Source organism: Oncorhynchus mykiss, chromosome 13 (genome assembly GCF_013265735.2).
Source record: "Oncorhynchus mykiss isolate Arlee chromosome 13, USDA_OmykA_1.1, whole genome shotgun sequence".
Lineage (NCBI taxonomy): Eukaryota > Metazoa > Chordata > Actinopteri > Salmoniformes > Salmonidae > Oncorhynchus > Oncorhynchus mykiss.
Window position 1 is genome coordinate 11,225,825 of NC_048577.1, and position 23,020 is coordinate 11,248,844.

A 23,020-nucleotide genomic window follows, 5' to 3' on the forward strand; every position below is an offset into this window, starting at 1 on the left:
ACCATCTAGATATATGACATTAGATACATTACACTGACCTAGTCAATCTGACAACCATCTGGATATATGACATTAGATACATTACACTGACCTAGTCAATCTGACAACCATCTGGATATATGACATTAGATACATTACACTGACCTAGTCAATCTGACAACCATCTGGATATATGACATTAGATACATTACACTGACCTAGTCAATCTGACAACCATCTAGAAATATGACATTAGATACATTACACTGACCTAGTCAATCTGACAACCATCTGGATATATGACATTAGATACATTACACTGACCTAGTCAATCTGACAACCATCTGGATATATGACATTAGATACATTACACTGACCTAGTCAATCTGACAACCATCTGGATATATGACATTAGATACATTACACTGACCTAGTCAATCTGACAACCATCTAGAAATATGACATTAGATACATTACACTGACCTAGTCAATCTGACAACCATCTGGATATATGACATTAGATACATTACACTGACCTAGTCAATCTGACAACCATCTGGATATATGACATTAGATACATTACACTGACCTAGTCAATCTGACAACCATCTGGATATATGACATTAGATACATTACACTGACCTAGTCAATCTGACAACCATCTGGATATATGACATTAGATACATTACACTGACCTAGTCAATCTGACAACCATCTAGAAATATGACATTAGATACATTACACTGACCTAGTCAATCTGACAACCATCTAGAAATATGACATTAGATACATTACACTGACCTAGTCAATCTGACAACCATCTGGATATATGACATTAGATACATTACACTGACCTAGTCAATCTGACAACCATCTGGATATATGACATTCGATACACGTTATAGTGACCCTAGTCTTGCTTGTCCAAGCTGAAGGGTCTACTTGGCTTGTCGCTAGACACACTGGCAGATGTGAAAAGAGACTGGATTGACCGAACCACTGCCTTCTGTTTTGTAGATCCCTCCAGGTTGCCAGGCCGACCAGAAGATCCGTCTTCAGGGAAAGGGGATCCAGAGGATGAACAGCTATAGTTATGGAGATCACTATGTTCACATCAAGATCAGAGTACCTAAGTAAGAGAGAAAGAACACACACACACACACACTCCCAGAAACACACACAAATCAAATCTAGTTTTATTGGTCACATACACAGATTTACAGATGTTATCGAAAGAGAAGCAAAATGTTTGTGTTTCTAGCTCCAACGGTGCAGTAATACCTAACAATACAATATGAAACACATAATACACACACAATCCCATAGGAACGAGAAACAGGGTGGCGTGTCTGTCGGCGCCATCTGGTGGAGAGTCTGACGTTAACACAGACCCATTCACATTACTCTGCCTGTTGTCTATCTAGCATGGCTTTGTGTGACTGCTGCTTTCCCTTTTTCACGGTTAGAATAGTGTGTTATTAACCCTCCCTCTGGTCTTCTACCACTGTAGGAAGTTAACCCGGCGACAGCAATCCCTGCTGCTGAGTTATGCAGAGGAGGAGACTGACGTGGAGGGGACTGTCAACGGAGTCACTGCTGCTACCACAGGTAGGTTGTTTATACCTGGGAATGATACTATATAGTTCCACATCACCTTGTCTTCTCCTGCCACTGCTAGCCTGTCCCCTCTCAACACACACACATGGTAAATGCTTTACTTCATCTACAAATCACATTACAGCCAATAAGGACTCAAACATTTCAAACACACGCCAAGCACACAAGTGTTAAAACATGCAAACATGGGCCGTATTTTGGCTGATGCATGTAGTACCTGTTTTTGTCCAGGTGGGGGCAGGAGTGGTCAGAGCTCTGAGTCTGGGGCAGGACAGGGCAGAACAGAGGGGCAGGAGAAGAAGAAAGAAGAAGAAGAGGAGGGCGGCATCCTTTCCAAAATAAAGAAAATGTTTAGCTGACAGCCACACCTCAGGTAGGACCCCCCAACACCCTAAACACTAGCTGTGTAATGTGTGTTAGTCTGACTAGACCATGAATACTATACCTTCAGAATACACACACACTAACATATACATTTCTCCAACCTGCGGTTTGGCTGTCCTACAGTACAGTGGTTCCTATAGTACAGTGGTTCCTATAGTACAGTGGTTCCTATAGTACAGTGGTTCCTAACCTGCGGTGTGGCTGTCCTATAGTACAGTGGTTCCTATAGTACAGTGGTTCCTATAGTACAGTGGTTCCTATAGTACAGTGGTTCCCAACCTGCAGTGTGGCTGTCCTATAGTACAGTGGTTCCTATAGTACAGTGGTTCCTATAGTACAGTGGTCCCTATAGTACAGTGGTCCCTATAGTACAGTGGTTTCTATAGTACAGTGGTTTCTATAGTACAGTGGTTCCCAACCTGCGGTGTGGCTGTCCTATAGTACAGTGGTTTCTATAGTACAGTGGTTTCTATAGTAGAGTGGTTTCTATAGTAGAGTGGTTTCTATAGTAGAGTGGTTTCTATAGTAGAGTGGTTTCTATAGTAGAGTGGTTTCTATAGTAGAGTGGTTTCTATAGTAGAGTGGTTTCTATAGTAGAGTGGTTTCTATAGTAGAGTGGTTTCTATAGTAGAGTGGTTTCTATAGTAGAGTGGTTTCTATAGTAGAGTGGTTTCTATAGTAGAGTGGTTTCTATAGTAGAGTGGTTTCTATAGTAGAGTGGTTTCTATAGTAGAGTGGTTTCTATAGTAGAGTGGTTTCTATAGTAGAGTGGTTTCTATAGTAGAGTGGTTTCTATAGTAGAGTGGTTTCTATAGTAGAGTGGTCCCTATAGTAGAGTGGTCCCTATAGTACAATGGTTCCTATAGTACAGTGGTTCCTATAGTACAGTGGTCCCTATAGTACAATGGTTCCTATAGTACAGTGGTTCCCAACCTGCAGTGTAGCTGTCCTATAGTACAGTGGTCCCTATAGTACAGTGGTTCCTATAGTACAGTGGTTCCTATAGTACAGTGGTTCCTATAGTACAGTGGTCCCTATAGTACAATGGTTCCTATAGTACAGTGGTTCCCAACCTGCGGTGTGGCTGTCCTATAGTACAGTGGTTCCTATAGTACAGTGGTTCCTATAGTAGAGTGGTTCCCAACCTGCAGTGTGGCTGTCCTATAGTACAGTGGTTCCTATAGTAGAGTGGTTCCTATAGTAGAGTGGTTCCTATAGTAGAGTGGTTCCTATAGTAGAGTGGTTCCTATAGTAGAGTGGTTCCTATAGTAGAGTGGTTCCTATAGTAGAGTGGTTCCTATAGTACAGTGGTTCCTATAGTACAGTGGTTCCTATAGTAGAGTGGTTCCTAGAGTGGTTCCTATAGTACAGTGGTTCCTATAGTACAGTGGTTCCTATAGTACAGTGGTTCCTATAGTAGAGTGGTTCCTATAGTACAGTGGTTTCTATAGTAGAGTGGTCCCTATAGTACAGTGGTCCCTATAGTACAGTGGTTCCTATAGTACAGTGGTTCCTATAGTACAGTGGTCCCTATAGTACAGTGGTTCCCAACCTGCGGTGTAGCTGTTCTATAGTACAGTGGTTCCTATAGTACAATGGTTCCTATAGTACAGTGGTTCCTATAGTACAGTGGTTCCCAACCTGCGGTGTGGCTGTCCTATAGTACAGTGGTTCCTATAGTACAGTGGTTTCTATAGTAGAGTGGTTTCTATAGTAGAGTGGTTTCTATAGTAGAGTGGTTTCTATAGTAGAGTGGTTTCTATAGTAGAGTGGTTTCTATAGTAGAGTGGTTTCTATAGTAGAGTGGTTTCTATAGTAGAGTGGTTTCTATAGTAGAGTGGTTTCTATAGTAGAGTGGTTTCTATAGTAGAGTGGTTTCTATAGTAGAGTGGTTTCTATAGTACAGTGGTTTCTATAGTAGAGTGGTTTCTATAGTAGAGTGGTTTCTATAGTAGAGTGGTTTCTATAGTAGAGTGGTTTCTATAGTAGAGTGGTTTCTATAGTAGAGTGGTTTCTATAGTAGAGTGGTTTCTATAGTAGAGTGGTTTCTATAGTAGAGTGGTTTCTATAGTAGAGTGGTTTCTATAGTAGAGTGGTCCCTATAGTACAGTGGTCCCTATAGTACAGTGGTCCCTATAGTACAATGGTTCCTATAGTACAGTGGTTCCTATAGTACAGTGGTTCCTATAGTACAGTGGTTCCCAACCTGCGGTGTGGCTGTCCTATAGTACAGTGGTTTCTATAGTACAGTGGTTTCTATAGTAGAGTGGTTTCTATAGTAGAGTGGTTTCTATAGTAGAGTGGTTTCTATAGTAGAGTGGTTTCTATAGTAGAGTGGTTTCTATAGTAGAGTGGTTTCTATAGTAGAGTGGTTTCTATAGTAGAGTGGTTTCTATAGTAGAGTGGTTTCTATAGTAGAGTGGTCCCTATAGTACAGTGGTCCCTATAGTACAGTGGTCCCTATAGTACAATGGTTCCTATAGTACAGTGGTTCCTATAGTACAGTGGTCCCTATAGTACAATGGTTCCTATAGTACAGTGGTTCCTATAGTACAGTGGTTCCCAACCTGCGGTGTAGCTGTTCTATAGTACAGTGGTTCCTATAGTACAATGGTTCCTATAGTACAGTGGTTCCTATAGTACAGTGGTTCCTATAGTACAGTGGTTCCTATAGTAGAGTGGTTCCCAACCTGCAGTGTGGCTGTCCTATAGTACAGTGGTTCCTATAGTACAGTGGTTCCTATAGTACAGTGGTCCCTATAGTACAATGGTTCCTATAGTACAGTGGTTCCTATAGTACAGTGGTTCCTATAGTACAGTGGTTCCTATAGTAGAGTGGTTCCTATAGTACAGTGGTTTCTATAGTAGAGTGGTCCCTATAGTACAGTGGTCCCTATAGTACAATGGTTCCTATAGTACAGTGGTTCCTATAGTACAGTGGTTCCTATAGTACAGTGGTTCCTATAGTACAGTGGTTCCTATAATAGAGTGGTCCCTATAGTACAGTGGTTTGTATAGTACAATGGTTCCTATAGTGCAGTGGTTCCTATAGTACAGTGGTTCCTATAGTACAGTGGTTCCTATAGTACAGTGGTTCCTATAGTACAGTGGTTCCTATAGTAGAGTGGTTCCCAACCTGCGGTGTGGCTGTCCTATAGTACAGTGGTTCCTATAGTACAGTGGTTCCTATAGTACAGTGGTTCCCAACCTGCGGTGTGGCTGTCCTATAGTACAGTGGTTCCCAAACTGTGGGGTTGGTGCTCTCTAGGGGTCGTCAGGGAGGCCACGGGTATACATCACATGAATATACATTAGACATGGCAAAATGAATAAAATTGCAAGACAATTAGCTTTAATTCTGCAAAATGTCAGAATACACACACACTCTAACAGATCACTCCTCCAACCTGCAGTGTGGCTGTCCTATAGTACAGTGGTTCCTATAGTACAGTGGTTCCTATAGTACAGTGGTTCCTATAGTACAGTGGTTCCCAACCTGCGGTGTGGCTTTCCTATAGTACAGTGGTTCCTATAGTACAGTGGTTCCTATAGTACAGTGGTTCCCAACCTGCGGTGTGGCTGTTCTATAGTACAGTGGTTTCTATAGTACAGTGGTTCCTATAGTACAGTGGTTCCCAACCTGCGGTGTGGCTGTTCTATAGTACAGTGGTTCCTATAGTACAGTGGTTCCCAACCTGTGGTATAGCTGTCCTATAGTAGATAATATGTAGGTCTAGATATACCTGCTGCTCATTCTTCTGTTCTATAGAACCAGCCTCACACCTGTAGATGTCTCCCACCAACCCTGACTAATATAGTCACTTTTGGAAGCATTTGTCTGACCTCTTGTTCCTCCCCCCATTTCCTCTCCCCAGGTAAGAGATCAACAGGACAATAATGGGAGAAGGTAAGCAACTGGCACTCTGTCCCGCTCACTACCCTCCCTCACCTACCGCCTGGATAGAGGGAGGTAGAGAAATTGAGAGAGGGGTTTGGATTTGTAAGATCATCCATTTAGACACGGAACGGGCCACCAAGAAAGCCAAGCCCTGCCACACTGTTCGGTCCCAAATGACACAGGTGTTGGGTTGAGGAACTAAAAACTTGTTTTACCTGGAGGGGATTCAAAATGGACGTCAGCAAGGAGTACAGGAGAAGATTTGCAAAGAGAAGCGAAGACAATAATTTGAGCAAGCTTTTCACAGTGAGTGTGTTTCAGATACACAAATTCTGCACAGATGATCAGGACCTGTATTCAGAGTAGGAGTGCTGATCTAGGATCAGTTCCCCGTTGTCCATTCATTTTAATCTGAGGCTAAACTGATCCCAGATCAGCATTCCTACTATGAGACACTTTATGAATACGGGCCCTGATCTTACAATGGCTGGTCTGGAGAAGTGTCTCAGGAACCACATCCATAAGAGAGTGTTTGTATAATCTGTGCAGAATGTGTCTAGAACACAGCCATTGGCATCATGTTGTGGTCTGATAAAGGCTGATGCATTTAGTTGTATTGTCATTGTGGTGTTGTTGTATGTGTAAGGGACAACACAGCTGTGCAAGACTTTGTTAATAAAATACAACTTCATCATACATAAAAATGCTTAATTGTGGTCAACATAGTTGATAATCGTAGTTGTATCAGTGCATCTCTAAACCCTTCTGGAGTACAGTATAGGTGGACCATGTTTATTTGGCAGCAATTGGAAAACATAGTAACAAAGTAGTAGATATACTATATCTACTACAACAATATAGCCACATCAATCTATATGCACAAAAATAACAATGTTGGTTTCTCCATGTGATCTGTCACTCTTTTCCCTCATCATTCCCTTTCCTGTTGTTTTCCCCTCACATAGTTTACCAGTCTGCCTCGCTGTTCTCTGAACCTCAATCTTCTCTCGATCTCCTTCCATTCAAATCCAATTTGATTTGTTGCATACTTCATAAACAGGTGTAGACAGTGAAATGCTTACAGGTCCACCAGCTTACAGTGTAAAGGAGAAAACATAATAGAAAAATAGTAACACAAGGAATAAATACACAATGAGTAACGATAACGTGGCTATATTCACAGTAGCGTATGTGATGAGAGCAAGTGTGTGTTTCGACAGTATGCTTGTGTGTGTGTGTACACACACACACGCGTGTTGCAGTGTCAGTGTGAGGGTAGAGTCAAAATAGTTAGTGCATATAGTGTCTGTGCATATAGGGTCTGTGCATATAGTCTTAACTATTTAGCAGTCTTCTGGTTTGGGGGTAGAAGCTAATCAGGGTCCAGTTGGTTCCAGTCAGCCGGTGCATTGCAATATACTGTGCATGTTTTTGTTTTCTTCATGACTTTTTTCATTATTTGATCTTAGCGAATCACATTACAGCGGGGCATGGCACCAAATCAATACATTCTCTAACTCAGCGTCTCATCTCCCCTCTCATTTTCTTAAATAAATTGTGTATCCAATGTAAAACCTGGTCGAACATCACATTAAAGTTGATAATCATCGACGTTGTCAGCGTCGTCCTCCACTGCATCACGGTGCCGAGGGGCCCCCCAGGTTCATCACGCTGACTGATCTCGGTCTGCTCCCAACTCACTGTGATAAAAGGTAGAAGCAAAATTGAGTGCAATGTAGCCTACTGTGATGATTAATCTCCTTTGTTATTTCATGTAATAACATCTTCACAGTTTATAGAGGATTAGTGTTACAGATGAATGAGCAATTCTGTGTGTACAGTAATTCATTCATGATTGGCCACATGTACACCAAAGTAGTCAGCTGTGGACAAGTTACACTTGTAATATGACATCATTTGTTCTTACTGTAAGGGGGATCCAATACGATACTGCGCCTCCTTTGGTTTGTCCTGTTAGTAGGATGACCTACTGCTCCCAGAGCTAGTGGGACCATCAAGAAGAAACATGAATGTGATACAAGTCAAATACTTTACTAACTGTACTTTTGACACCCAAATTGGTGTGACAGAACTGGTGCAAAAATAGGTTAAGAAAAGTGACTTTATGGATCCTAGGAAATGTCTGTAGTAGGCCTATGCACTAGTATCTATTTATCACAGTTGAGCCTATTTGCTACACGGCCAAGTTAGTAGCCCCAACAAGCTCTGTCTCATGTTGAATTAGACATTCATCTACAGTGGCGCAAAAAGGTATTTAGTCAGCCACCAATTGTGCAAGTTCTCCCACTTAAAAAGATGAGTGAGGCCTGTAATTTTCATCATAGGTACACTTCAACTATGACAGACAAAATGAGAGAAAATCCAGAAAATCACATTGTAGGATTTTTTATGAATTTATTAGCAAATTATGGTGGAAATAAGTATTTGGTCACCTACAAACAAGCAAGATTTCTGGCTCTCACAGACCTGTAACTTCTTCTTTAAGAGGCTCCTCTGTCCTCCACTCGTTACCTGTATTAATGGCACCTGTTTGAACTTGTTATCAGTATAAAAGACACCTGTCCACAACCTCAAACAGTCACACTCCAAACTCCACTATGGCCAAGACCAAAGAGCTGTCAAAGGACACCAGAAACAAAATTGTAACCTGTAGACTGAATCTGCAATAGGTAAGCAGCTTGGTTTGAAGAAATCAACTGTGGGAACAATTATTAGGAAATGGAAGACATACAAGACCACTGATAATCTTCCTCGATCTGGGGCTCCACGCAAGATCTCACCCCGTGGGGTCAAAATGATCACAAGAACGGTGAGCAAAAATCCCAGAACCACACGGGGGACGTAGTGAATGACCTGCAGAGAGCTGGGACCAAAGTAACAAAGCCTACCATCAGTAACACACTACGCCGCCAGGGACACAAATCCTGCAGTGCCAGACGTGTCCCCTTGCTTAAGCCAGTACATGTCTAGGCCTGTCTGAAGTTTGCTAGAGAGCATTTGGATGATCCAGAAGAAGATTGGGAGAATGTCATATGGTAAGACGAAACCAAAATATAACTTTTTGGTAAAAACTCAACTCGTCGTGTTTGGAGGACAAAGAATGCTGAGTTGCATCCAAAGAACACCATACCTACTGTGAAGCATGGGGGTGGAAACATCATGCTTTGGGGCTGTTTTTCTGCAAAGGGACCAATACAGTGCCTTGCGAAAGTATTCGGCCCCCTTGAACTTTGTGACCTTTTGCCACATTTCAGGCTTCAAACATAAAGATATAAAACTGTATTTTTTTGTGAAGAATCAACAACAAGTGGGACACAATCATGAAGTGGAACGACATTTATTGGATATTTCAAACTTTTTTAACAAATCAAAAACTGAAAAATTGGGCGAAATTTGATAGCGACCATTTTACAGTTCCTACGACTTCCACAGGATGTCACCAGTCTTTGGAATTGGGTTGAAGTTAATCATTGGTGCAACGAAGAAGAGGCACATCCTGGAACACCGTTACACTGTTGAGAGTTACGCAAGAGGGAAAATGGTGCATGTTTTGTTTACTTGCTCTATTGAATACAGATTGCCCGTCTACAATTTGATCGATTATTAACCACTTACCGAGATAGCTAACTAGCTCCTAAATTAGAAATACAACTGCAAATCATTTAGCACATTTTAGACAGTTAACTTAATAGTCCTAAGATATCTAGTTGACAAACATTTAGTTGTGAATTCCATACTGTAATTAGATCACCAAACGCACGCTGCACAACAGTGAGTGATTTATACTTAATCTAATAAACTATTATGTTATCTAATTTATATTCATGTCAGGTTACTAACAAGGTTGTGGTTAATGTGCATGCAGCAACGTGTACATGCCACCTGAAATTAATTAAATAAATAATAAAGACAGTGACTTTGGGAAGTTATTATGTGGCCGATAGACCCTGAAGTAGTTGCTCCCCTTTCTCTGCAAGTGCCGCGGCTTTTGTGGAGCGATTGGTAACGATGCTTCGTGGGTGACTGTGGTTGGGGCGAGGAGAGGGGCGGTTGGGGCGAGGAGAGGGGCGGTTGGGGCGAGGAGAGGGGTGGATGGGGCGACGAGGGGGCGAGGAGAGGGGCGGTTGGGGCGAGGAGAGGGGCGGTTGGGGCGAGGAGAGGGGTGGATGGGGCGACGAGGGGGCGAGGAGAGGGGCGGTTGGGGCCAGGAGAGGGGCGGAGGCTATACTATTACATGATCCATTGAAGTTGTTTCATTATGCATCAACAAGTTGTTAGTCACTTGATAACATTATAACCACTGGACAATGTTACAACTTACTACAGACAAACTGGTCAAGGGCTTGATGATTAGTTGACAAGTAGAATGTGAGGGGTATTATTACCAAGCAGGTTTGAGGAGTTAGCGAGGTAACTTTGGTCAACTCTGAATTCAACTCGGCATAACTGGTCATACAAAAGTGGCTCACTTTTCAGCCAGGTGCATTTCTATAGCAACGAATCCTTCAGAACTAACCGGCTCCGGGTCAGGCTAACTCCATTCATTTCCCCCCATAGGAATGGCTGAACGAAACAGAACATTTCCGGTTTTTAGGACTTGAAGTTGGCGAGCTCTATAACTGCGCCACGAGTTGTGGAACAATGAAATTAGATTCAGATCCCCTTTATTTGACGTAGACGACTGAGGTGCGTTCAGTTTGCTTGAACGTTTGCTACATTACTGAACGACACGTTTTCCCAAAACGTTATTGAACAGACTTTGAGGTACGTTTGCTCCTGTTTGGTGTTGTCTATTTTTTTTTTTAAATATGAAAATATATCACATTACACGTTTAGTAATGACAGAATGCAATGTAAGCTTCACGGACAGAAACACTCTTGTATGTTTTATCGATAGGAGTGGGAAAAAAAGCTTGTGGTTGTGAATTAATACGCTTACCAAAGCACACCATAGTAGGCATTAACGATAAGTAATCAAATAAAGATGTTTTTCACACCATAGCCTGCAGGAGATGCACTAACTATTCTTTCATTTGGATTAGTCAGTCACTATTGTCAGGTAGGTTTTACAGTCAGTGTTAGGAGAAGAGGGCTGTGGTTCCTATCAGGGGGGTTGCTGGGTATTTGATTGGTAATATGGGTAGATGTTTAGGGTGAAGATCTGATTATAGATCATTCACACTGGGAGAGAATGTGTTTTCTTTCTTCACTCTATGTGTGGACGTCAATGAACAGTTCCCATTCTCCCATACAGCCTCTCAATCGCTAGTCGACCTGGATCCGTAACTTTGTTACTGTGATAAACCAGGAGTGTTGAGTGGAATTACTCAAGTCGTTGCTTTGAAACTGCAGCTTGTTGGTACAGGCAGGCATGCGCTCACCCAACAACACTAGTAACAAACTGTGTTGCTCTACTCAAGTAGGATGACTAGTGTAACCACAGCACCATCAAGTGGCTCAACTGGTAACTGCAGCACTACAGTTACGTTCCTACTAAAGCAATTCCTATCCCTGCCTCAGCCCTGCCCTTCTTCCTACTTTCTCCTGCTGTAGCTGTGGTTTCTAGTAAATTGCCCCTAGTCTATTAGAGAGAGAGAGGTGTTTATCTTAGAAAGGGGGGATGTTATGAATGTTGTCCACAGGTGCACACAAACATGACACAGGACTGGAGTACCTGTTTTTGTCCAGGTGGAGGCAGGAGTGGTCAAGACTGCACAGAGGAGGGCCCGGAGAACAAGAAAGATGAAGAAGAGGAGGGCTACCTTTCCAAAATCAAGAACATCTTTAGCTGATAGTCACGTCTCAGTTAGGACCCCTTTACATTAGATCTGTAATGTATTCGTCTCATTTTAACATGAGCAATCATATACATTCATAACACACACACATACACTCTATCATATCATTCCTCCAACCAGCGGTGTGGCTGTTCTATTGTAGATAATATGTTTAACTAAATATACTGTACCTGTTCCTAATTATTCTCCTTAGGCCTATTCCATAGAACCAGCCTCACGCCTGTCTTCCACCCCTCCCATTAACCCTGAACAAAATAGTCACTTTATGAAGCGTTTGTCTGACCCCTATTTTTCATTTCCTCTCCCCAGATAAGAGATCAACAGGACAATAATGGGAGAAGGAAAGCTACTGGTGCTCCGTCCCGCTCACTAACCTCCCACACCTAACGCCTAGATAGAGAGAGAAGGAAAGGGAGGAGAAATTGAGAGAGAGAGAGGGGTTTGGATGTGAGGAGAGGACATCTATATTCAGGGAATGGCCCATCAAGGAGTCAAGCCACACACGGACACTGTTCAGTCCCCAATGAGACAGGTGTTGGGGTGGGACACTAAGGACTTGTAATAACTGGAGGGGGATCAGAGTGGACGCCAGCCAGTGTCTGCATGCTTGGCAAGGAAGGGAAGACGAGAAGATTAGCGGCAAGGAGAAGAGAGAACATGAGCGAGCACTTCACAAGGAGTGTGTTCCAGACACCAACATTCTGCACAGACGATCAGGGCCTGTATTCATAAAGCTTCTAACAGTAGGAGTGCTGATCTAAAATGCAAAACTGTTCCCAAATCAGCCTTCCTACTCTGAGACGCTTTGTGAATACAGCGTCCAACACCTCAGGAACCACGTTTATATGATATAACGATCCTATAATCTGCACAGTATTAGGGTGTCTAGAACACAGCCATTGGCATCATGTTGTGGTCTGATAAAGGCTGATGCATTTAGTTGTATTGTCATTGTGGTGTTGTTGTATGTGTAAGGGACAACACAGCTCTGCAAGACTTACCTAGGTTTAAATAAATAACATTTTTATAGTAAAAACAATACTCTGTTATTACTGCCTTTTCAATCATGTGTGAATGAAGAATCAACCCATTGCAGATTACTTAATTTTGGTACTATTTTCACATGGTGTGTAGTTACATTGTATAACATCTTAATTTGCCATGAAAGTGGAAATAAGTGACTAAGTGACAAATACATCAGACAATATGTCCAGAATAAGACAATAAGTCTGCAGTAAGACAAGAAGTCTAGAATAAGACAATAAGTCTGCAGTAAGACAACAATACTAGAATAAGACAATAAGTCTGCAGTAAGACAACAATACTAGAATAAGACAATAAGTCTGCAGTAAGACAAGAAGTCTAGAATAAGACAATAAGTCTGCAGTAAGACAACAATACTAGAATAAGACTAAGTCTGCAGTAAGACAACAATACTAGAATAAGACAATAAGTCTGCAGTAAGACAAGAAGTCTAGAATAAGACAATAAGTCTGCAGTAAGACAACAATACTAGAATAAGACAATACGTCTGCAGTAAGACAACAATACTAGAATAAGACAATAAGTCTGCAGTAAGACAAGAATACTAGAATAAGACAATAAGTCTGCAGTAAGACAACAATACTAGAATAAGACAATAAGTCTGCAGTAAGACAAGAATCCTAGAATAAGACAATAAGTCTGCAGTAAGACAACAATACTAGAATAAGACAATAAGTCTGCAGTAAGACAAGAATACTAGAATAAGACAATAAGTCTGCAGTAAGACAAGAATACTAGAATAAGACAATAAGTCTGCAGTAAGACAAGAATCCTAGAATAAGACAATAAGTCTGCAGTAAGACAAGAATACTAGAATCAGACAATACGTCTGCAGTAAGACAAGAATCCTAGAATAAGACAATAAGTCTGCAGTAAGACAACAATACTAGAATAAGACAATAAGTCTGCAGTAAGACAACAATACTAGAATAAGACAATAAGTCTGCAGTAAGACAAGAATACTAGAATCAGACAATACGTCTGCAGTAAGACAACAATACTAGAATAAGACAATAAGTCTGCAGTAAGACAACAATACTAGAATAAGACAATAAGTCTGCAGTAAGACAAGAATCCTAGAATAAGACAATAAGTCTGCAGTAAGACAACAATACTAGAATCAGACAATACGTCTGCAGTAAGACAAGAATACTAGAATAAGACAATAAGTCTGCAGTAAGACAACAATACTAGAATAAGACAATAAGTCTGCAGTAAGACAACAATACTAGAATAAGACAATAAGTCTGCAGTAAGACAAGAATACTAGAATAAGACAATAAGTCTGCAGTAAGACAACAATACTAGAATAAGACAATAAGTCTGCAGTAAGACAACAATACTAGAATAAGACAATAAGTGCAGTAAGACAACAATACTAGAATAAGACAATAAGTCTGCAGTAAGACAACAATACTAGAATCAGACAATAAGTCTGCAGTAAGACAACAATACTAGAATAAGACAATAAGTCTGCAGTAAGACAAGAAGTATAGAATCAGACAATAAGTCTGCAGTAAGACAACAATACTAGAATAAGACAATAAGTCTGCAGTAAGACAACAATACTAGAATAAGACAATACGTCTGCAGTAAGACAACAATACTAGAATAAGACAATACGTCTGCAGTAAGACAACAATACTAGAATAAGACAATAAGTCTGTAATAAGACAACAATACTAGAATAAGACAATAAGTCTGTAATAAGACAAGAAGTCTAGAATAGGGCCTCCCGAGTGGCACAGTGGGCTAAGGCACTGCATCCCAATGCTTGAGGCGTCACTTAGTTCCCAAACTGTGTCACAACTGGCTGTGACCGGGAGTCCCATAGTGTGGCGCACAATTGGCCCAGCGTCATCCGTATTAGGGGAGGCTTTGGCCGGGGGGAGAGGGTGGATTTTCTTGGCCCATCGCGCTCTAACGATTCCTTGTTGCTGGCTGGGCGCTTGCAGGCTGACTTTGTTCTTCAGTTGAAAGGTGTTTCCTCCGACACATTGATGCTTGGCGGGTCATGTTTTGGATTACTCATGACTCGACTTTCGCCTCTCCTGAGCCCGTTGGGGAGTTTCAGCGATGAGACAAGATCCTAATTGTATTGTAATTAGATATCATACAACTGGGGAGATAAAAAAGGGGTAAAATACATAAAAACAACAACAATAAAGTCTACAATAAGACAACACATCGAATACGTCTATTATAAGACGATAAATCTGCCGCGGCAAGTAGCCTATTGGTTAGAGCGTTGGGCCAGTAACCGAGAGGTTGCTAGATCAAATCCTGAGCTGACAAGGTAAAAATCTGTCGTTCTGCCCCTGAACAAGGCAGTTAACCCACTGTTCCTAGGCTGTCATTGAAAATAAGAATTTGCCCTTAACTGACTTGCCTAGCTAAATAAAAAATCTGTAGTAAGACAATATGTCTAGAATAAGACCTTTTCCCCCTCATTCTCTCTGTGCTCAGGTGTTCAGAAACATCTTCTCATTCTTACTTACAATAGAAGTGTTCAGAAACATCTTCTCATTCTTACTTCTAGTAGAGGTGTTCAGAAACATCTTCTCATTCTTACTTCTAGTAGAGGTGTTCAGAAACATCTTCTCATTCTTACTTCTAGTAGAGGTGTTCAGAAACATCTTCTCATTCTCACTTCTAGTAGAGGTGTTCAGAAACATCTTCTCATTCTTACTTCTATTAGAGGTGTTCAGAAACATCTTCTCATTCTTACTTACAATAGAGGTGTTCAGAAACATCTTCTCATTCTTACTTCTAATAGAGGTGTTCAGAAACATCTTCTCATTCTTACTTACAATAGAAGTGTTCAGAAACATCTTCTCATTCTTACTTCTAGTAGAGGTGTTCAGAAACATCTTCTCATTCTCACTTCTAGTAGAGGTGTTCAGAAACATCTTCTCATTCTTACTTCTAGTAGAGCTGTTCAGAAACATCTTCTCATTCTCACTTCTAGTAGAGGTGTTCAGAAACATCTTCTCATTCTTACTTCTAGTAGAGGTGTTCAGAAACATCTTCTCATTCTTACTTCTAGTAGAGGTGTTCAGAAACATCTTCTCATTCTCACTTCTAGTAGAGGTGTTCAGAAACATCTTCTCATTCTTACTTCTATTAGAGGTGTTCAGAAACATCTTCTCATTCTTACTTCTAGTAGAGGTGTTCAGAAACATCTTCTCATTCTTACTTCTAATAGAGGTGTTCAGAAACATCTTCTCATTCTTACTTACAATAGAGGTGTTCAGAAACATCTTCTCATTCTTACTTACAATAGAGGTGTTCAGAAACATCTTCTCATTCTTACTTACAATAGAAGTGTTCAGAAACATCTTCTCATTCTTACTTCTAGTAGAGGTGTTCAGAAACATCTTCTCATTCTTACTTACAATAGAAGTGTTCAGAAACATCTTCTCATTCTTACTTCTAGTAGAGGTGTTCAGAAACATCTTCTCATTCTCACTTCTAGTAGAGGTGTTCAGAAACATCTTCTCATTCTTACTTCTAGTAGAGCTGTTCAGAAACATCTTCTCATTCTCACTTCTAGTAGAGGTGTTCAGAAACATCTTCTCATTCTTACTTCTAGTAGAGGTGTTCAGAAACATCTTCTCATTCTTACTTCTAGTAGAGGTGTTCAGAAACATCTTCTCATTCTCACTTCTAGTAGAGGTGTTCAGAAACATCTTCTCATTCTTACTTCTATTAGAGGTGTTCAGAAACATCTTCTCATTCTTACTTCTAGTAGAGGTGTTCAGAAACATCTTCTCATTCTTACTTCTAATAGAGGTGTTCAGAAACATCTTCTCATTCTTACTTACAATAGAGGTGTTCAGAAACATCTTCTCATTCTTACTTACAATAGAGGTGTTCAGAAACATCTTCTCATTCTTACTTACAATAGAAGTGTTCAGAAACATCTTCTCATTCTTACTTCTAGTAGAGGTGTTCAGAAACATCTTCTCATTCTCACTTCTAGTAGAGGTGTTCAGAAACATCTTCTCATTCTTACTTCTAGTAGAGGTGTTCAGAAACATCTTCTCATTCTTACTTAAAATAGAGGTGTTCAGAAACATCTTCTCATTCTTACTTCTAATAGAGGTGTTCAGAAACATCTTCTCATTCTTACTTCTAGTAGAGGTGTTCAGAAACATCTTCTCATTCTTACTTACAATAGAGGTGTTCAGAAACATCTTCTCATTCTTACTTACAATAGAGGTGTTCAGAAACATCTTCTAATTCTTACTTACAATAAAGGTGTTCAGAAACATCTTCTCATTCTTACTTACAATAGAAGTGTTCAGAAACATCTTCTCATTCTTACTTCTAGTAGAGGTGTTCAGAAACATCTTCTCATTCTTACTTCTAGTAGAGGTGTTCAGAAACATCTTCTCATTCTTACTTCTAGTAGAGGTGTTCAGAAACATCTTCTCATTCTTACTTACAATAGAGGTGTTCAGAAACATCTTCTCATTCTTACTTCTAGTAGAGGTGTTCAGAAACATCTTCTCATTCTTACTTCTAGTAGAGGTGTTCAGAAACATCTTCTCATTCTTACTTACAATAGAAGTGTTCAGAAACATCTTCTCATTCTTACTTACAATAGAGGTGTTCAGAAACATCTTCTAATTCTTACTTACAATAAAGGTGTTCAGAAACATCTTCTCATTCTTACTTACAATAGAAGTGTTCAGAAACATCTTCTCATTCTTACTTCTAGTAGAGGTGTTCAGAAACATCTTCTCATTCTTACTTCTAGTAGAGGTGTTCAGAAACATCTTCTCATTCTTACTTACAATAGAAGTGTTCAGAAACATCTTCTCATTCTTACTTACAATAGGTGACTACAAATGACCCAATATATTATTCACCATTCAGTTCCTATTCGGCAAAACACAACGAAAACAAACAACAAATGTATCCAACAAGTTTGTCAAGTTTATCAAAAGCTTGATTACTACAGAGCTCCAGTATCTAACATTGTGCCATGTACATAGGCCTACTACTTCCTTGTAGATTGGACTGTTGCTTAGGCCTCTCCCAAGTATAGTCTACTACTCTGATCTGTTCTAGGTAAGACCGTTCTAAGTGTAGAAGAGAAGGACAGACTGAAAAGGAAAGCCTGCCTGTAGCAGAAGGGGTCTCCATAGTGATTGAGACAGTTGCTGTGTGACCGCGTTACATTGTTTGATGTTTTTCTGTGCCGACACCTGATCCAGGACTGTAGAGATTCTGGTCCAGAGGTTTCCAATAGACTGTGGACTTTAGTGCCATTGGTCTTCATGAGACAGACCACATGTCTTATGCCAGATCATAAGTACCAAGAGGGTGAAAGTGAAAACAGTGTTGAGTGAGCTTGCTTATAAACCCACTGCTTTTACATTAGGGTGTCGTGTCCCAAAACACATTTAAAAAGTATATAACCTTCATTTAAACACATATTCGGTCTTTGTAACAATTATTTTATTGAATTGACCCTTACTAAAAGTCAGTGCTGTCGGTGGGTCTACACCTAAAAGTCAGTGCTGTCAGTAGGTCTACACCTGAAAGTCAGTGCTGTTGGTGGGTCTACACCTAAAAGTCAGTGCTGTTGGTGGGTCTACACCTAAAAGTCAGTGCTGTTGGTGGGTCTACACCTAAAAGTCAGTGCTGTCGGTAGGTCTACACCTAAAAGTCAATGCTGTCGGTAGGTCTACACCTAAAAGTCAGTGCTGTCGGTAGGTCTACACCTAAAAGTCAGTGCTGTCGGTAGGTCTACACCTAAAAGTCAGTGCTGTCGGTAGGTCTACACCTAAAAGTCAGTGCTGTCGGTAGGTCTACACCTAAAAGTCAGTGCTGTCGGTAGGTCTACACCTAAAAGTCAGTGCTGTTGGTGGGTCTACACCTAAAAGTCAATGCTGTCGGTAGGTCTACACCTAAAAGTCAATGCTGTCGGTAGGTCTACACCTAAAAGTCAGTGCTGTCGGTAGGTCTACACCTGATATATACAGTAGATGGCGCTGCTAAACTGTGAATAATCCAACCAAGTCACTGGCAGCTGACTTATCGCTAGCGCCCACACACACACAGACACATACGCCCTCTACACACACTTCCCTCATAATGGCCAGTGATTACTAGATCAGCAGTGAAGTTAATTTAACAGGCCTGTTTCTTGGTTCCCTGTGATTATGGCTTGGGGTGCTTCTGCAGCATAGTCTCTCTGACTGTTAACCAGCCTGGCCTTAATGCTGCTTATGATTCCTTACTCATCAGTTCATCTCATCCATCAGTCCATCTCCTTCTCTCCCAGGCCTCATCTCCAACCTCAGCCCAGGGATGGAGAGGCTTTAGGCCCCTGTGACAAGCCCAGGGTCCCCCTCCACCACCACGGTACCCACCAGCTAGTGTGGCTCCAGAGAAAACAGTCATAAAGCAGGCATAAACCACCTAGACACAAACAGGGCTAAAATCCCTGCCTTAACTCTGCCCCACACTAACCAACCACAGGCCTGAGACTACATACCTACAGCACAGAGAGATCCCTGTGAAGAACCGTTAAGACTGGCCTCAAGTCATAGTGATGCTGAGACTACATACCCACAGCACAGAGAGATCCCTGTGAAGAACCGTTAAGACTGGCCTCAAGTCATAGTGATGCTGAGACTACATACCTACAGCACAGAGAGATCCCTGTGAAGAACCATTAAGACTGGCCTCAAGTCATAGTGATGCTGAGACTACATACCTACAGAGAGATCCCTGTGAAGAACCGTTAAGACTGGCCTCAAGTCATAGTGATGCTGAGACTACATACCTACAGAGAGATCCCTGTGAAGAACCGTTAAGACTGGCCTCAAGTCATAGTGATGCTGAATCTAATACTTAGTCACATATCTTGGTCAAATGTATGGTCACGTAAACACTGTACATAGGAAATACTGACACCTGAACATACTTTGTCTCTCTCTCTCCCTGTCTCTCTCTCACACTCACTCACAAACACACACACACACACACACACACACACACACACACACACACACACACACACACACACACACACACACACACACACTCACAAACACACACACACACACACACACACACACACACACACACACACACACACACACACACACACACACTCACAAACACACACACACACACACACACACACACACACACACACACACACACACACACACACACACACACACAACCCAGTTGAGTAAATGGGGTGTGGTTTCCAAATATTGTTTGTTTGATACAATCCATATATTCCATTCCAGCCATTACAATGAGCTGTCCTCCTATAGCTCCTGCCAACAGCCTCCTCTGACTAACACACACAAGTTACCCTGCACACACACCGTTTTTTACTTAAGGAAGCAGCAGCTGTCCAAGCATAAAGACAGACAGCAGACAGCACAGTTCATTGTCAGGTTGAGTTCATAATGAATCTTGGCCTCTTGCTTTAATGAAAGGTCATCCACTACTCTTCTCTCCCAGCTCTCCTCTCAGCTCCCTTTGTGTTGCACTGAGAGGGACTGTGTAGTTATTGGGTGGTCACTGTCTGAGTTGTGTACTGTACAGGCAATAAGAAGGCCCCCTATTAAAGTACTCAGGACCCCCAAGCTGCCTACATCCTTTTCCCAGTCGTCCCCGGCAACCAGCTGTCAATTAGACATGATTGGCAGCCAGGAAGCTCTTGTGTTTGTGTAGTCTGTTTCTATACACCTTTCTGGACGTATAAAGGGTTCTAGAATGACTTTGAGTTAACTAGTTTGTCAGTAATTGCCCTCCACTCTGTTTTTTTTTTTACATTTCTGTTAACAGTTTTGATTTGATGTTTTGTAAAGCTGAATCCCTGTCTGTCTTGGCATGGTCTATATGGCCTGACCTCACTCTCTAAATATGCTAGGAAGTTTGTGTGTGTGTGTGTGTGTGTGTGTGTGTGTGTGTGTGTGTGTGTGTGTGTGTGAGGGGAATCTAAAATTGTCTGAATTGAACACACATGTCAACCGCCGTGCTTATTTACCTTAATAAGGCGGATCTGTGCGATGAAGAGATTGGAAGTTATTACCTCAAATTACACAGGAGGGAAGGAGAGGGGGAAGGGGAGAGGGAAGGAGAGAGGGAAGGAGAGACTAGAGGAGAGAGGGAAAGAGAGACTAGAGGAGAGAGGGATGGATAGAAGGAAAGAGAATTGGGAAGCGAGGGAAAAAGAGAGGGGGAGAGGGATGGATAGCTGGAAAGAGGGATGAAGAGAGAGGGAAGAAAAGAGGAAAAGAGAGAGGTTAGGAGAGAGGGGTGATAGATGGAAAGAGAGAGGGGAGGAGAGAGGGATGATAGATGGACAGAGAGAGGGGAGGAGAGAGGGATGATAGACTGAAAGAGAGAGGGGAGGAGAGAGGGATGATAGACTGAAAGAGAGAGGGGAGGAGAGAGGGATGATAGATGGAAAGAGAGAGGGGAGGAGAGAGGGATGATAGATTGAAAGAGAGAGGGGAGGAGAGAGGGATGATAGACAGAAAGAGAGAGGGGGGGAGAGAGGGATGATAGATGGAAAGAGAGAGGGGAGGAGAGAGGGATGATAGATGGAAAGAGAGAGGGGAGGAGAGAGGGATGATAGATGGAAAGAGAGAGGGGAGGAGAGAGGGATGATAGATGGAAAGAGAGAGGGGAGGCCTGGTGGGATCAAGTCTATTATTAAATATAATCTCTGTATTTCCTTCTTCCTCTCCTCAAACCCAGGGAGTATTAATGTCTCCTTATAATCATGAGATTTTACTGACTGACCCACATGCACACCCACTCCCACAGGTGTATAGAATATGTAAAAATCGGCCTCCCGGGTGGCGCAGTGGTCTAAGGCACTGCACCACCAGAGACTCTGGGTTCGAGCCCAGGCTCTGTCGTAGCCGGCCGCGACCGGGAAGTCCATGTAGCGACGCACAATTGGCCTAGCGTCGTCCGGGTTAGGGAGGGTTTGGCCGGTAGGGATATCCTTGTGTTTCCTCCGACACATTGGTGCGGCTGGCTTCCGGGTTGGATGCGCGCTGTGTTAAGAAGCAGTGCGGCTTGGTTTGGTTGTGTATCGGAGGACGCATGACTTTCAACCTTCGTCTCTCCCGAGCCCGTACAGGAGTTGTAGCGATGAGACAAGACAGTAACGACTAACAATTGGGGAGATAAAGGGGGTAAAATTATAAGGAGACATCAATACTCCCTAAATAATAAATAAACAATAAATAAAAAAATAAAAAATAAAAAGATTATGGAAAAATGGACATGGGCCCACGTAAACATTAGAGTTGACTAATAGGTCTGTTAAACCCTTTGTTTAGTGGCACACTGCTGATGTCAGCAACACTCATAATATCTCCCTTTCTCACATAAAACATCTCTCCATCCATCTCTCTCTCCCTCCCTCTCTCCATTTCTCACCAACCACACTGGGTAGAGAGGGAACGGAGGAAGGAGGAGAGGAGAAGGACAGAGCCCTGGTTCTGACCGCCTTGACAAACGATGGTGGTTTTGACCTCACCACCGAGAGCTTAGTGTCAGGGCTGGGCACACGGAACACGGAACCATGGAACCCAACTCATGATGACATCATAATGAAGGGACTAGCAGTGATTTAACACTAGGAACCACAGCTACAGTAGGAGGGTAAGGGAGGGAGGACAGGGCTGAGACTGGGATAGGAAGGGGCTGTAGTGGGAAAACTATTACTGACCCAGGTTGAATATAGGATCAAACCAGGGTAGAGAAATCAAGAGGCTATAGACTATGTTGGAGAATTAGCTGTGTTGGTCTGAAGTATGAGAAATCTGTAATATAAAACAGTTCTCTTTCTGCCTCTATTGTTCACAAACATGAACACACTCATAAACTCTGAGACAAAGTAGCCTGACGTCTGCTCTCTCCCAGTGAGCCTTCACTATAGTCACTTCTCCACATTACTCAGAATAAAATCACCAGCAACTGTGTATGCGTGTTCTTGCATGCATCCTTCCATGTGTGTGTGTGTGTGTAGCACTGGCCCCCTGTTTCCCATTTCCCCATAATCACAGTTACCCCCCAATTTACCCCTCACCCCTACCCTCCTCACCCCCATCCCTGTTGATTAGGACTCTAGATCACTGCCAGATGCAGAGGGATGTGTCTGTGTTAGCATGTGGTCCGCACGGTGTGTGTGTGTGTGTGTGTGTGTGTGTGTGTGTGTTTTAGCACACCATTTACATAGCAGAGGTCACAGAGATGTGCCTAGACCTTTTCTACAGTAGTATTA

At 41.9% G+C, this 23,020-nt stretch overlaps 1 protein-coding gene and 1 long non-coding RNA gene across 4 annotated transcripts in view; one reads left to right on the forward strand and one right to left on the reverse strand.

The window, feature by feature from the left end:
- LOC110485562 (dnaJ homolog subfamily A member 3, mitochondrial) overlaps positions 1-23,020 on the forward strand; it is a 56,685-nt gene that overhangs the window by 9,156 nt on the left and 24,509 nt on the right. Inside the window, exons 9-12 of one of the 3 annotated variants that reach the window (XM_036942336.1) lie at positions 997-1,112; positions 1,490-1,587; positions 1,828-1,969; positions 5,856-6,579. In XM_036942336.1, coding sequence (XP_036798231.1) covers positions 997-1,112; positions 1,490-1,587; positions 1,828-1,955 — 342 coding nt within the window. In that variant the 3' untranslated portion in view covers positions 1,956-1,969; positions 5,856-6,579. Of the gene's footprint in view, positions 1-996; positions 1,113-1,489; positions 1,588-1,827; positions 1,970-5,855; positions 6,580-23,020 lie in introns of those variants that run through there. The other 2 variants (XM_036942337.1, XM_036942338.1) reach the window with 2 other exon arrangements.
- LOC118938432 lies at positions 6,661-7,931 on the reverse strand. Its single transcript, XR_005035707.1, has 2 exons — positions 7,806-7,931; positions 6,661-7,578 (listed from the first exon to the last, which is right to left on the reverse strand). It is a non-coding gene; the product is annotated as an uncharacterized LOC118938432 (long non-coding RNA).